The sequence below is a fragment of the Oculina patagonica genome, chromosome 10 (assembly GCF_052425735.1).
Source record: "Oculina patagonica isolate OP01 chromosome 10, crgOcupat, whole genome shotgun sequence".
NCBI lineage: Eukaryota > Metazoa > Cnidaria > Anthozoa > Scleractinia > Oculinidae > Oculina > Oculina patagonica.
Window position 1 is genome coordinate 19,950,976 of NC_135767.1, and position 14,322 is coordinate 19,965,297.

General features: G+C 41.1%; 2 protein-coding genes across 6 annotated transcripts in view; both read left to right on the forward strand.

Annotated features, from left to right (window-relative positions):
- The first annotated feature begins 1,288 nt into the window (after positions 1–1,288).
- On the forward strand, positions 1,289–3,820 carry LOC144628064 (uncharacterized). 4 transcript variants are annotated; one of them, XM_078486119.1, is made up of 2 exons: positions 1,289–2,646; positions 3,280–3,820. In XM_078486119.1, the coding sequence occupies exon 1, from the start codon at positions 1,302–1,304 to the stop codon at positions 2,025–2,027; it is 726 nt and encodes a 241-aa protein (XP_078342245.1). In that variant the 5' UTR covers positions 1,289–1,301; the 3' UTR covers positions 2,028–2,646; positions 3,280–3,820. The 4 variants fall into 4 exon arrangements, with proteins under 4 accessions (XP_078342245.1, XP_078342247.1, XP_078342244.1 ...); XM_078486121.1 differs by having other exon boundaries at positions 1,289–2,642; XM_078486118.1 differs by having other exon boundaries at positions 1,289–2,635.
- Positions 3,821–5,801: 1,981 nt separating this feature from the next.
- LOC144629003 (glutamine--tRNA ligase-like) overlaps positions 5,802–14,322 on the forward strand; it is a 34,374-nt gene continuing 25,853 nt past the window's right edge. Inside the window, exons 1-12 of one of the 2 annotated variants that reach the window (XM_078487147.1) lie at positions 5,802–6,029; positions 6,891–7,041; positions 7,689–7,798; positions 8,246–8,321; positions 8,721–8,785; positions 9,805–9,861; positions 11,054–11,123; positions 11,825–11,893; positions 12,034–12,119; positions 12,498–12,584; positions 13,246–13,345; positions 13,516–13,594. In XM_078487147.1, coding sequence (XP_078343273.1) covers positions 5,829–6,029; positions 6,891–7,041; positions 7,689–7,798; positions 8,246–8,321; positions 8,721–8,785; positions 9,805–9,861; positions 11,054–11,123; positions 11,825–11,893; positions 12,034–12,119; positions 12,498–12,584; positions 13,246–13,345; positions 13,516–13,594 — 1,151 coding nt within the window. In that variant the 5' untranslated portion in view covers positions 5,802–5,828. Of the gene's footprint in view, positions 6,030–6,890; positions 7,042–7,688; positions 7,799–8,245; positions 8,322–8,720; positions 8,786–9,804; positions 9,862–11,053; positions 11,124–11,817; positions 11,894–12,033; positions 12,120–12,497; positions 12,585–13,245; positions 13,346–13,515; positions 13,595–14,322 lie in introns of both variants that reach the window. The other variant, XM_078487146.1, reaches the window with a different exon arrangement.

The window sequence follows — 14,322 nt, forward strand, 5'->3', positions numbered from 1 at the left end:
AAATTGCTAAAGAATTGAGAGACAGAGATGGAGAAGGACGCGCACTTGGTAATCTCGGCATTGCTTATCACAGTCTCGGAGATGTAAGAAGAGCCGTACGTCACTATGAAGATTCTGGGAAAATTGCCCAAGAAGTGGGAAATAGAGACGTGGAGAGAAATTCGTATGCCAATCTTCGCAGTGCTTATCAATATCTAGGAGATTTTGAGAAGGCCATGTACTACCATGAACGTGATCTTAAAACTGTCAAAGAATTAGGAGACAGAGCTGGAGAAGCAAATGCTTATCTAAGTCTCGGTAATTTTTACTTTAGGCAGGGAATTTCCACAAAAGCCCTTGAATACCATAAACGTGCTTTAGAAATTGCCAAAGAACTGGAAGACGCAGATACTGAAGGAGCCGCATATGGCAGCCTCGGCATCGATCATCGCGAACTCGGAAACGTTCAGAAAGCCATTGAATACCATCAACTACATCTTAAAATTGTCCAAAAACTGGGAAACCGGGCTGGAATAGAGGAAGCGTACTGTAATCTTGGCATCTGTTATGGAATCCTCGGAGAAACCAAAAAAGCCATTGGCTATCAAGACCTTAGTCTAAAAATTGCTCAAGAAGTGGGAGACAAACAGGGTGAGGAAAGCGCATATAGTAGTCTTGGTGAAACATATACCCGTCTCGGAAATTTCACAAAAGCCATAGATTACTTTGAGCGACAACTGAAAATTGCTCAAGAAATTAGACACAGGGCTGGAGAAGGAAGCGGATTTTGTAATCTTGGCACTGCTTATCACAATCTAAGAAACTTCGAAAAAGCGAAAGACAACCTTGAACGTGCTCTAGAAATTCATAAGGAACTGGGAGACAAGTCTGCAGAAGGTAACGTGTATGGCAACCTTGGCAATGTTTATCATTCTCTTGGGGATTTTCACAAAGCCATAGCGTACCATGAACTTCATTTGAAAAATGCCCAAGAATTGAAAAAGAGGGCTGAAGAAGGAAGCGCCTATGGTAATCTTGCAAACACTTATAGCCGTCTTGGGAAATTCAAAAAAGCCATTGAGTACTACGCACTCGATTTACAAATTGCCAGAGAAGTGGGAGACAAGCATGGAGTAGCTAAAACGTATCACAACCTTGGGTGTAGCTATGAAGCACTAGGCTTACGTTCCGATGCGTTTAATTCTTATCAGACCAGTGTAGAAATCTTAAACGATTTAAGAGTACGTCTTCAGAGTAGAGATGAATGGAAAATCGGCTTACGTCACATGTACCAAGATGTGTACAATAGTCTATGGAGTCTCATGCTGAAACAAGGAAAGGTAGTGGATGCCCTGTCTGCTGCTGAACAAGGACGTGCACAAGCTTTGATTGATCTTCTGGAATTAAATTACCGCGGGATTGAAAGGCCTTGCGTTGGGTCAAATCCGGAGGAGAAATCTATGAATGCGACACTTAGCTGCCTTCCGCCAAACACAGTTTTTATGGCAGTTCACAAGCGAGAAATCGTTTACTGGGTCATTCAAAAAGAAAAAGATGTAGAGTTGAGGAGAAAAGAAATCAGCGATAACCCCGCGAAAGATGCAGCACCACATGCCTTCAGTCCCTATTGGAGAATTCCCTTGAGAAAGCTTGGAGTAAGAGCTGATGTAAGGTGCGAGGATCGATCCTTGGATAAGCTGAGAAATGATGTGCAGTCACATGAGAGGTCCGGCCAGACAACATTCTATCCTTCAGAAATTCAGGCAAGTACCTTACGAACACTGTATGACGAGGTCATTGGCCCTATTGAAGACTTGATTCGTGGAAGTGACGAGCTTAGCATTGTTCCTGATGGTCCATTGTGTTTGGCTCCTTATGCTGCCTTAATGGACCCAAAATCGAAGTATCTGGGGGAGTCTTTCAGAATCCGAGTGATTCCATCTCTCAGCAGTTTGAAATTGATCACAGATTGTCCAGAAAATCGCCACTGTACGAGTGGGGCGTTGCTTGTTGGAGATCCCTGTTTAGAACAAGTTGTCATTTGGTAGTGGAATGCTAAGCCAGCTGCCGAGCGCCAAGGAGGAAGTGGAAATGATTGGGCGAATAATCAAGACTGTGCTCCCCTGACTGGGAAGGAGGCAACAAAGAATAAAGTGTTAGAATCGACTCTCCTCTGTTGCTTTAGTACACATTGCGGCACATGGTCGTATGGAAACGGGAGAAATTGCCTTGGCACCAAACCATGTACCGGAATCCGCACAGGTGCAGGAGGAAGACTTTATTTTGACGATGGCAGATGTGCTGAAAGTTAAGCTACGAGCAAGACTGGTTGTGCTAAGTTGCTGTCATAGTGGCCGTGGAGAGATCAAAGCTGAGGGTGTGGTTGGCATCGCGCGAGCTTTTATGGGAGCCGGTGCTCGTTCTGTTCTGGTTGCCTTGTGGGCGATTGATGACGAGGCCACTCTGGAATTTATGAAGTATTTCTACCAAGACTTGTCCAAAGGAAAAAGTGCAAGCGAAGCCCTGAACCAAGCCATGAAGTCTATGAGAGAGTCTCAAGATTTCAGTGAAGTGAAGTACTGGGCACCGTTTGTACTCATCGGTGATGACGTCACACTGGAATTTGGTGGAAGCGACTAGACGTTCTGTACTGTAAGTTGGTTGTAAGTTTGTGAGTTTTCTATATTCTTCTTTTTCCTCGTGTTCAAATTGACGGCGAAGGCTATATTTATTGGTATACACAGGTATTCAAGAATGACAACTTAAATTTTGGTAAAGCCATACCAAGATTTAGCCATTGTAGTGGCAAGTCTTTATAGTTTAAGAGTACCGTAAAGCTCTATTAAGTCGCTGCTGGCTAGTAACACTTTTTCACAAAGTAATAAAAAAATAAAGTAAGTATAAAAAATAACTACAGTGGGTGAATAACTCTGAAAGTGTACCTTGGCAAGAGGGAGGGGGGAGGGGGGGGGTTAGTAGAGAGCGGGGACCTAAAAGAGAAGGATGCTTAATAGAGCTTTTTCTCATCCTCATGGTTACCGTACAATAGGGAAACGTTCGTAGCGTGGTGTCTTGGCTATTTAGGCCTGGCCTCCTTAAAGGATAACCCTTTTAAAACCTAGGCCTGTACCTTTTCTCAGGCTGGATATTTAAAAATTGTGCTATTTGCCAATGTAAAATGAAGGAGATAGCATTACACCCCTTTGCAGGGTTTCCTACATCGTAATTATATTTGTGATAACAAGTTTCTGCCTGTTGCTCATCCTTGGAAAAAAAGTTTTTTTTCTTTTTGCCTTGTAGGTTCTAAACACTGAGAAAGCCTACGTGCAGTTAAAGAAAGAATCAAAATGTTGAGTCGAGCCAGTATTCTAGCTGCTCTCAAGATGAAATCGTCTTCACGGCAACACAAAAGCCTCGTAATGGACTGTAAATATGTATTTTAAAGTATCGTTGAATGCTAGCAATAGCCAATCAAGTAGCGTCGGAAATTAAATTAGCGAAGTGAAGAATTCAGTTATAGTTGACGATGGTTAGCTTTTTGTCTTTTGTAATTTTTATGATACATTGAAAGCAGTGTCTACGTTAAGTAGTTTTATCCCGTTATTCTCAGAGACAATTATATCCGCCGAAATAGTTCGCTTTCATGTAATTGACTTCAATTCCTCGTGATCAATAAGTTTCAATGAAGCTTTCGAGCTTCAATAACTTCACTGGAAATCATGTGCGCTTATGTTAAATAAATAATAATAACAATCTTTTATTAGGAAGCTCCATCACTAAAAAAATAAACAGTATAACCTGACCGCTTTTCAAGTTTACAGTCGAATTCGGTGCTCTTCGTTTATTGCTAATAAAGCTTTTTTCATTTTTCGCAATCGGTTGATTTTTTCTAAAGAGGTGTGTGAGTGAGTGTCGTGAGTGCAAAATTATCCCTATATTTTTTTTGAATTCCTTATTCTACCCAATGAGCACACAATTTTGCAATCTAGGCGGAAGTTGTTCAAAAGGTTTGATAACGCCATGAATGGATAAATCTCTATTCAGTGGCAGTGTAGTTAGTTTTGCAAGCACTTATCCACTAGATATTGACTTATCCGGGTCATGGATAGTGTTATCCACCCATTGAACAACTAGGTCACAACTAATCCCAGGTGTAGGCTATCCGTTAACGAAGCCTTATGTCCATTTATTTACATTAAGTTATTCAGTCTAAAGATGGGAGGCGCGGTGGCCTAATAGTTAGTGCGCTGAACTTTGGATCGAGCGGTCCGGGCTCGAGCCCTGGCCGGGGTAATTGTGTTGTGTTCTTGGGCAAGACACTTTACTTTCATAGTGTCTTTCTTCACCCAGGTGTATAAATGGGTACCGGCGAACTATTGCGGAGGGGGTGGGGGGGGGGGGTGGGGGATGGGGGGGGGGGGGTAACCCTGCGATGGACTGGCATTCCATCCAGGGGGGATTTAAAATACTACTAGTCGTTTCATGCTACAGAAACCGGTATAAGCTCCGGCCTCTATGGGCCACTAGGCTCGACGCAGACTTTACCTTATACAGTCTAAAGGCTGATTTTCCGCGTAAGCAACGTAGGATCTTTATGTTCCTGTGAGTCGAAAAAGCCAAACATATAAAGCATATCAAAGGTCAATGTAACATCTCCGCCATTTTCTTATGCCTTTATGCTTACGCTTTGGAGTATCATTCTATTTATGGCCCTAGTGCGCTGCGCTTTCGTCGCTCGTGAAACCTTATGTATTTCCTGAGCCAGCGGTTTTCTGCACTGATCTTAAACAGCCTTCTGTCTTAAACGATACTTTACATCTTAGTTTATATAAAATCCAACAAAACATCACACAAGTAGCCTACGTTGCAGCCGGAAATTAAGACTGTGCGACGCAGGCTACACGCCACCTGTCATACATCTAACTTACATTTAATCCATTCTCGTCCCCATACCTTTTTTTTCTTTGCCGGCTGGCCTGGCGCGAGGAAAAGGGGGGTTGTTTTTTTTTTATTGTTTTTTTTTTTTTTTTTTTTTTCAAAAAACAAAAAAAATTTTAAATTTCCCCCTTTTTTTTAAAAAAAAAGGGCGGGGGAATTTATTCTTGCCTGAAGTTCTCGATCTGCCCATTCTCGTCCCCAGAGCCGCTTGTCCCTCTTAGCCGGCTGAGCCTGTGCACGAGAAACAAGCGGCTCCGGGGACTCGTGATTTGATTGGCCAAATTTGAAAAAAGGGAGTTTGAAATCGAGCCAGTCAAATCAAACCTTTCAAACTCTCGCATAGCATAGGGTTTTTATAACGTTTCATTTGATTGTGTCCCAAGAGCCACTTGTTTCTCGTGCACAGACTCAGCCTGCTAAGAGAGACAAGCGGCTGAGGCGACGAGAATGGAATGCTCGCTGCAGTGGAGCGCTCTCGACAGTCCAACTCCGCTTTGCACATCACTGAAGGTCCTCAAGAGCTCTGAACTGAACGCGCCCTTTCGCCGCCCTTCCTCTTTAGTGCCCTGGCACAACCTAAGCAAACACCCATTGGACTCTTTGCGGGCGGGTTGCCGGGAGAAAAGATTGCATGATTGCATGCGTCCTCGAACTTTGGTTAATTCCATTTCCGGGCTGTTCAGGTTAGAGAAGAAACGTTATACACTCATAAAATTAAGCAGTTTACCGGATATTGCATAAACCTAACTTACAAATATTAACTGCATTTCTGTAGCGCAGTTTTGATAGTCTATATTGCGTTGCTTCTTGTTGCATTGCGTTAGCCAATCCCGCGGGTGTTCCCGCCAAATTGAAATCGATCCAGTCCTCTCACCGCGTGCCCGGTTACCAAGCTTTAGTTCTTTGCATGCATGTGGCTGTTTCCTCGTAGAGCAAGTTTTCTTTTACACGCTTCTGTTTCCCATCGAGTAGCAGTTTCTCCTTTGGTTTTTTTCCGATCAGTGATGGACAAGGCTACTCTGTTCCAGAGTATCGGTCTAAGTGAGCAGAAAGCACAAGAAACGTTGAAGAATGACGGGCTTTCTAGACGACTCGAATCCATCATAACTTTGGTAAGTGAAACGTACTTTACCAATTAAATTGAACAGTTTGTTTTAATATTTCAGAATATTTATAGTTATATGTCAGAATACAGTGAACTGAGGTATATCCTATGTATATGTGTTGAGATGTTTTATAGAACGTGACATGATCCAACAGGTACTTTAATTTTTAATAAAATACCTTAAATTATTAGAAATAATAAGGGGCCCTTCATTCGTTATAGTTTGAAAGAGCTAAGCTGATGCAATAACCAGAACATTGTAGCAACGTTAAATTTTTTTGGATAGCGGTTTTTCTGCAGTGCGTTATTATTCCTGTTGTAGGAGTTTTCAATACCTAAAGACGCAATCACTTAGCTTGGAATATTGCTTAATATATTAGCATAAAATTAAACTAAAACTACTCACTGTGCTAAACATGGATGCCCAACCTTGCTATGCATGGCCTTTTCATATAGGACTGTTATATTTACAAGTTTTGATGGCCTAATAAATTCAGATTAATTTGGTATTGGGAATAAAAGCAGCTTCAAATAGAAATGAAAACGGTGGCCTATTGGTTAGCAGGCATGCCGGAATCAAGATTGAGCGGTCTGGGTTTGAGACCTGGCTGGGGAATTCTTAGGCAAGACGCTTAACTCTGATAGTGTCTTTCTCCACCCAGGTGTATAAATGGGTACAAGCGAATTAACTGCTGGGAGGTAACCCTGCAATGAACTAGGGGGGGGGGAGTAGAAATACTTCTAGCGGCTTAATGCTACAGAAACTATATGCTCCGGCCTGATGAGCCTCTTGGCTCGAAAGCAGGCTTTACCAACCTACCTACCAAATAGTAAAAATTGATGTTGGTTTTGTGCGTGTTTATTACAGATGAAAGAAAAATCTGCAGACACAATTGACAAACCCACTGGTGTGTTATTGTACTCACTAGCAAGCAGCAGCATCAAGGAGGACTGGCAAATCAAGTTTGTTACAGAATATATTGCAGACAAGAAACTGGCTTCCTCAATACAACTGACAGGTATATGGTGTCAATCAATGTCAGGGTCCAATTTTTTTTTACGAAGGGAGAAAGAGATCAACTGGCTTGATCAATGTGGGACATTTGTTCAGTCTGAGATGTCCCTTCCTTCTACTCTCCCTCCCTCTCTCCTCTCTCATTTTTTCAACTCTCTAACCCTCTCTCTTCCTCCCTCCTCCTATCATTTCTCTTCCTTTTCCTTTCTTCCTTGCTACCTTTTCCCCTTCCCCTCCCTTCCCCTCCCATCCATTTGTTCCAGCTGTCCCTTGGGGGGCAGGGGACAGGGGGTCTGAACCTCCTACTTCCCGTACCTGTTACTCTCACTTCCTGTACCTTTTTCTCCTGCTACCTGCCCTCTTCCACAGTGGTTCCTTCCTCTTTGTCTCATTTCTTTTGCAAAATGTTGCAAAAAGTTTTCAACTTCTCCCAGTTTCTGCCACCTGGGGAATTCTGCTTCCTGTGTTTCTTCTCTGGCCTCCCGCCCCTTTTCTCCCGGCTCCCACCCTCCTGTCCCCCTCCTCTCTCTGAGACTGCCTGGCAATCTTTTTGTTCATCCATCTCTCTGTCCACTCCCCAGTCAGCCGACTGGTCAGTCAGTCAGTCAGTCTGTCCATCAGTTAATTATCTATTGTCATTTTAATACTCAGCGGCAGTTGACTACATGAAGACCAAACCAGTTTTACCTGTTGATGTGCCTTCTTTTGAAAACAGCTGCGGCATTGGAGTAAATATCACTCCTGACCAAATTGAGGATTGTGTGAGTACCATTCATTATATTTCACATTCAGTACAAAAGTGACTGCTTTTGCAATAGTTATTACTGACCAGTATTTATTTAACCCAGTGAATTTATTAAACCCAAAATTATCTCCCAAAGACATTCCTTTGGGAGATATTAATCTGAATTTTGTCTGGTACCAAACATGTAATGGTTTTGGCTTAAATATCTTTGGTTTAAAATTGTTCAAACTGGTTTGATTTTTAGTTCCCTTTGTTTTAGATTAGGATAATGAATATGGTTTGAAAATTTTTAAAGGTTAATTTAAACCGCAACATAATTATGTAAATATGGTATAATTCTGTTTTCGTGAATCCTAGAGGTAGGGATAGAGGGTAAAAAATTAATACTCCTAGCTGCTTTATAGATATTCCACCAGGCTTGAAGCAGATTCAACTGGTTAAGTTTCTCATTCTTACTTTAAAGGTTGAAGAACTTATTAAGAAACACAAGGAAGAACTGTTAAAGAAACGGTATAAGTTCAATGTTGGGATGATAATGGGTGAGTAGAAATTAAGAGCCAGGAAAATTTGTAATTCTCTTTGAGTAGCATTGAGTAGCAGAATGAGCCAAACATGCAAGAAATTGATTTTTGTGCCACAAAATTAAGATTTTGATCAGTTTTTCCTGACTGTCTCTCTTAACTATAATTAATTCTGAGATTTAGGTGGCATAATATGCATCAAGGCAATGTCTGCAAGTTGATGATCTTCTTAAGTTTATTTTAAATTATCAACATATATATATATATATTGGCAATGGTGTTGTTCTCATGTTAGTGTTGAAATGTTCTAAAGATGTTGAACACTGTTAAGAATTAATTGTAAGAGGCTACTGTTTGTAAATCAACAAGGTCCACATCTCTGGCATGAAGAAGCATTTTGTCTAATTTATATTTTAGGAAAGGCAAGAGAGAAGTTAAAGTGGGCGGATGGTAAAGCTGTGAAAGCAGAAATTGATATGCAGGTAATATACTGAAAACATAAGCATGTACATGTAGAATCAACTGACCAATCATTTTCATTAATAATTATGATTTGCAATATTCTTCACATTCTCCATGATTTAAAGAAAATTTCATTTTTTGGAAATTTAGAGATATCAAAAATGGTCTTTCACCAGATTTACAAACCTTCCACAATCTAGATTTTTCTATAAATGTCCCAAATTGGAGCCACCTTACCTGGACATTTGTAAAGAAAGGTTGGGCATTGCCTTCTTTTGCTCTCTCTTTGGAGTTGTTTCAAGGGAGCAAAATGCTTAACATATTCTGGAAACTTTCCTGATCAGAAGATAAACTTAATAGATAGTTTAAACTGAAATTCGGCAAATCTACAGTTAGTTCTTGGGGAAATCAGTGTCGGGCACACACCTTTTCTATGGCGGACATGGTTAGCTGGCTAGTTCTGGCTGAATTTCACTTGTTTGTACATGTCTGTAACTGAACTCTCTAAGGGAGACAGCTGAAGTTGGTCCCAAGCTGAGGGTCTCCTCTTTATGATAATGATAATGATAATGAATTTATATAGCACATTTTTCATATATATATGTTCAAAAGCGCTGTACACATACTGTATTTTACTACACAAGGCCAGACCACAACACCGGGAGCTTCGTGCCCTACTCTTTGGGAATAGTGTGTGGGTTCTTTAACGTCCCCTGTGATAAGACTGAAGATACAGGAGACGGGACCTACGGTTTATCGTCCTTTTCTGAGAAGACTAGTCTGAATGTCTAACCATTTGCAGATGTAATTACAAAGGCAGCACATTCTCCTCAGTTATTTTAAGACCCTGAGTGTTGGTCTGGTCTGGGGTTCGAACCCACGACCTCCCGCACAGCAGTCCGGCACTCTACCAACTGAGCTAACCAGGCGGCGGTTAAATTCTCTCTCTTTAGAGAGAGAATCATTTGGTTTTAAATTTACTATTTGGATTGCAAGGAGGCCATTATGATAGTCTAACAGTAATGTACTTTGTTTTCAGATCTTAGATCTGCTGGGGCCTAAAACTGAAGCTGACATGCAGACATCAAAAACAAAGGTACCCGTAGATTATGATATTAATTTTGCAACATGTTTTGATTGCGGTCATTATAGTGGAGCTCCCAGCGGCCCAAAGGGCTGCAGAGCAGAACCCCATACCCATAGAAAATCCACAGAAATAGGAAAACCATGAACTTGAGTTTACATGGTCATCATGGCTGGCGGCATGGCTCGCGGGCGCGTCCGTACAGCGTACGTACGGTGTCGCGCACTTCAGAAATAGATAAACCCTCACCAATTTTTTACTGGGCATCCACATTATAGTCAATTGACAGCAATCAATACAAGGTGTCCGCTGACCAGTATCACGTGACCATATTGTGGTCTCAGGTGTATAACTCATGGAGGTATCGCCTTTTTATAAAGTTGACCGCTGACGTGACGGACTGAAAAATGGTTTTTCTATTGGATTGCGGGCTCATTAACTATTTTTTATGCCTATGGTCAGTGAATTCAAATATTTAAATTAAGGGCAAAGTAAATTACTGGGGAGCTCTGCTTTTAGGCCTGGCTAAATCTATTTAATAGACATACAGTCGAAGCTCTCTTAACGGACTTTCTTGTAAGCGGACAGCTCTACTTACGGCCGCCTTGTTTGAAACCCCGTTTTACGCTCCCATACAAACTCTGTATTTTTACATTCTCGTAAGCAGACATTCCCGTAAGCGGCCGCGGACACTTAGACTTTTTCTTTGTTTTTAAGCTCCCGTAGGCGGACATCCCAAAGAAAATCCTTTTAACAACCTTTGTATCTTGACTATCTTGTTTTTATCAATTAACTTCACATCGCCGTTCATCACGATGATTTTACATTAATTACAGTACCATATTTCAGTGTTTGTTTTGCCGTCATCCACGTCCTTCCGGTTATTATTAGCTGGGCAGGCTCCTGTAAGCGGCCATCTATCCCCTTCACCTCTAGTGGCCGCTTAAGAGTACCATTCTCGTAAGCGGCCAGCTCCAATAACGGACACTTTTTTCGCGTCCCGAGGGTGTCCGCTTACAAGAGCTTCGACTGTAATTATACCATTGCCTAGGACTTACTGGATGATATTTTTTATTTATTTAAATTTTTCATTTAAACAGTGCTTGAAATCTGAAAATTCACACACTGGTAAAAGTCATTATTGAAAAAAAAATTGTATGGTATGTTTTAACATCAGTGGATTGTTTTTGTTTGCTTGTCAAAGGAATCTAAACCCAACAACAAGGAAGGAAAGCCAGCAAAGGAGTCACGCTCTGCTCCCGCAGAGATGCAAGGTATTACTTAGTAAAATAATCTTTCATTACACAGGGTTTCCACGGTCAAGGAAAAGTCAGGGAGAAACAAAAATGTTTCAAGGTCAAGAAGTTTTGCAAAAAGTCAGGGAAAGCCTTAGTTCTTATCAAAGGCAGTGAAAAGTCAGGGAATTCAATTGCCATGAATTTAAAATCGTGTGAAAAACGTTAAGAGATCGAATATGAAGAGAAGAATATCAATGACCTGCATAAGGAGCTGAAGCGAATGTAAATTAGATTTTGCTTATATGATTATTTGCCTAATGCAAGGTCAGTGAAATTTAAGGTCAGTGAAAAGTCAGGGAATTTTTTGGGTTCTAATGAGTGACAACCCTGTTACTACTTCAAGGTATTTAGAATCAACTTTATTTGTCGTTTTCGTGGGAGGTGAAGTGGCCTAATGGTTAGCACGCCCGACTCCGAGTCGAACGGCCCGGGTTCGAGGCCTGGCCGGGGCGCTGCCTTGTGTTCTTGGGCAAGACACTTTACTCCCACAGTGCCTCTCTCCACCCAGGTGTATAAATGGGTACCGGCGAATTTACTAATCCCTGCGATGGACTGGCATCCCATCCAGGGGGGAGTAGCAGTACTCTCAGTCACTTAATGCTATGGAAACCGGGATAAGCTTCGGCTGTATGGGCCACTGGGCTCGGACACAGACTTTACCTTATTTGTCGTTTCAGTGAATGGCAATGCTGATGATGATGAAGCCAACTCTATATTTGGAGAGGCAAGCAAGTTCCACAAACCAGGTGAAATTTCCTTTTAAGAATAACAGCACTTAGACTTGCTCCAATTCGCTTGTTTCATGTCATTAGAGTTACTTGAGTAAGCTCGCTTACTTGTATTCTAAGGGCACAGCTTAATAATTAACTTTACCTACTTCCTTCAGGGGAAAACTACCACACTCCTGGTTACGTGGTGACTCCAAAGACTATGACACTACTGAAGGAACATCTAGAGAGAACCGGTGGAAGAGTAAGTATTACTACACTGTACGCTTAGGCTCAGTGAAAAAAGGGCAGTATAGTGATTTTGGCCAAAATGTAACATTGCCAAAACAACTCCAAATTTTGCATGCCAGTTTGTTAACATGTTTTAAGCAATGTGTGCACACTATTTAGTTTTCGCTGGCTTTTGCTTCGTTGCAGAGAAATATTATGTGTAAAGACTTTGTTAGTTTTTTAGTTGGCATCTTAGGTCAAATAGTTCAACAGAGAAACTCCTTAAGATGCTGGCTGGAAGAATTTTTTTTTCCAAAATAAAACAGAAACAACACAAAGAAAAATTCACACTGATGGCAGACCCTGTCCAGTTAATTTTTATTTTACTGTTGATGTTATTATGTACACTTAGGTGCAAACAAGATTTCCTCCTGAACCTAATGGTATTCTTCACATTGGTCATGCCAAGGCCATCAACTTCAACTTTGGTTATGCAAGGGTAAGTGTGATGGCTCAGTTATGTTAAACAGGGACACTAACAGACAAATCTTGTGTTTACATGGGTGGATGTTAGTGCTTGTCTTTGGCTTAGGAAACGCTGTAGTCTGATGGTTAGTGTGTTGGACTCAAGATCGAGTGGTCCAGGTTCAAATGCTGGCCGTGGTCATTGTGTGTCACTTTACTCTCACTGTGTCAGGGAAACTCAATTCTAATGCCAGAGTGGAGATGGGTGGGGGCTAACCTGTAATGGATTAGCATCCCATCCAGGGGGGAGTGCTATTAAAACTTGGATAGGCTCTGTCAGTTTGTGTGCCAAATGGTTACTGTTCTGGATTCTAGATTGAGCGGCGCAGGTTCAAACCTTGGCCAGGGTAATGTGTTGTGTTCTTAGGCAAGGCACTTAACTCTCACAGTGCCTCTACACCCAGGTGTATTAACAGGTACTGACAGATTTACTGCTTGTAGTAATCCTGGGATGGACTATTTAGCATCCCATCAAGGGGGTCGTAGAAATACTTCTAATAACTTCGATCATGCTACTGAAACGGGGATAAGCTCCAGCCTGATGGGCCACTAGCCTAGAATGTAGACTTGACCTTTACTTACATACCTCTGTCCTGCAATAAACTTAACTTTTGCTCTAACTAATCTCTCTACAGGCGCACAATGGAGTATGTTACCTGAGGTATGATGACACAAACCCAGAAAAGGAAGAGGAGAAGTTTTTCACTGGAATCTTAGACATGGTCGAATGGCTAGGTAAACACAAAACAGGCCAAAGAATTTAAAAAAGACTTTTTATGATTGTATGTTCTGCTGAAAATAATAAAACGACCAAAGAGCAGTTTCTAATAATTACAGTATTATCGGTTTATAAATCTCTTTCTTTACAGTTTGTTAATTTCTGTTTGTTTGTTTTTATTTTGTAGGATTTGAGCCTTGGAAAATTACCCATGCCTCAGACAATTTTGGAAAATTGTATGACTTTGCCGTGGAACTCATTAAAAGGTACATAATTTAAAAGATGGTAACGGTTTAAATACAGCACAGCATCTGTCTTGGATCAATAGGTTATAACTATCAATGATGTTCTGAAATCTGGTGCTTAATAGTCAGTGATTTGATATCCCAGGAATTAAGGTACCCAGTAGATAAGGTTCCTCAATGGCTTATTCCAAAACTTGGTGTTGGGTACAACATTGAACCTAGATACACTTACCGTATTTATTCAATTAAGCGCCCAGCCTCGAATAAGCGCCCACCTTGAATAAGCACCCACCCTGAAGGTGGGAAAAGCTAATAAGCGCCCAGCCTCAAATAAGCGCCCACCCTCCCCTTCAAAAAAATAAAGTGATGTGTACAAGAAGAGTACTTTGATTATTGAAATTGAGATCAAAATTGGCTAAGTAGAGACTTCCCCGAAGACCGAGTTTTTTTAGTATTTTAAAGAAACTTTCAATGAACAGTTAAAATTCTGCTTTGGTACATTTTAACGTTTTACTATTGTTCATTGTTTTGTTGTGAATTTAACTAACTACTTGCGAGTAATGGCGAAAATTTAATAAGTGCCCAGCCTTGAATAAGCGCCCACCTCGAATAAGTGCCCACTCTAAAGGTCCAAAAATTAACTAAGTGCCCAGGGCGCTTAATTGAATAAATACAGTATTATGCCAAATTTTGTATAACATATAGGCTAGGCATAACGTTCCTGTTGTTGCCATGATTTTTAATATTAA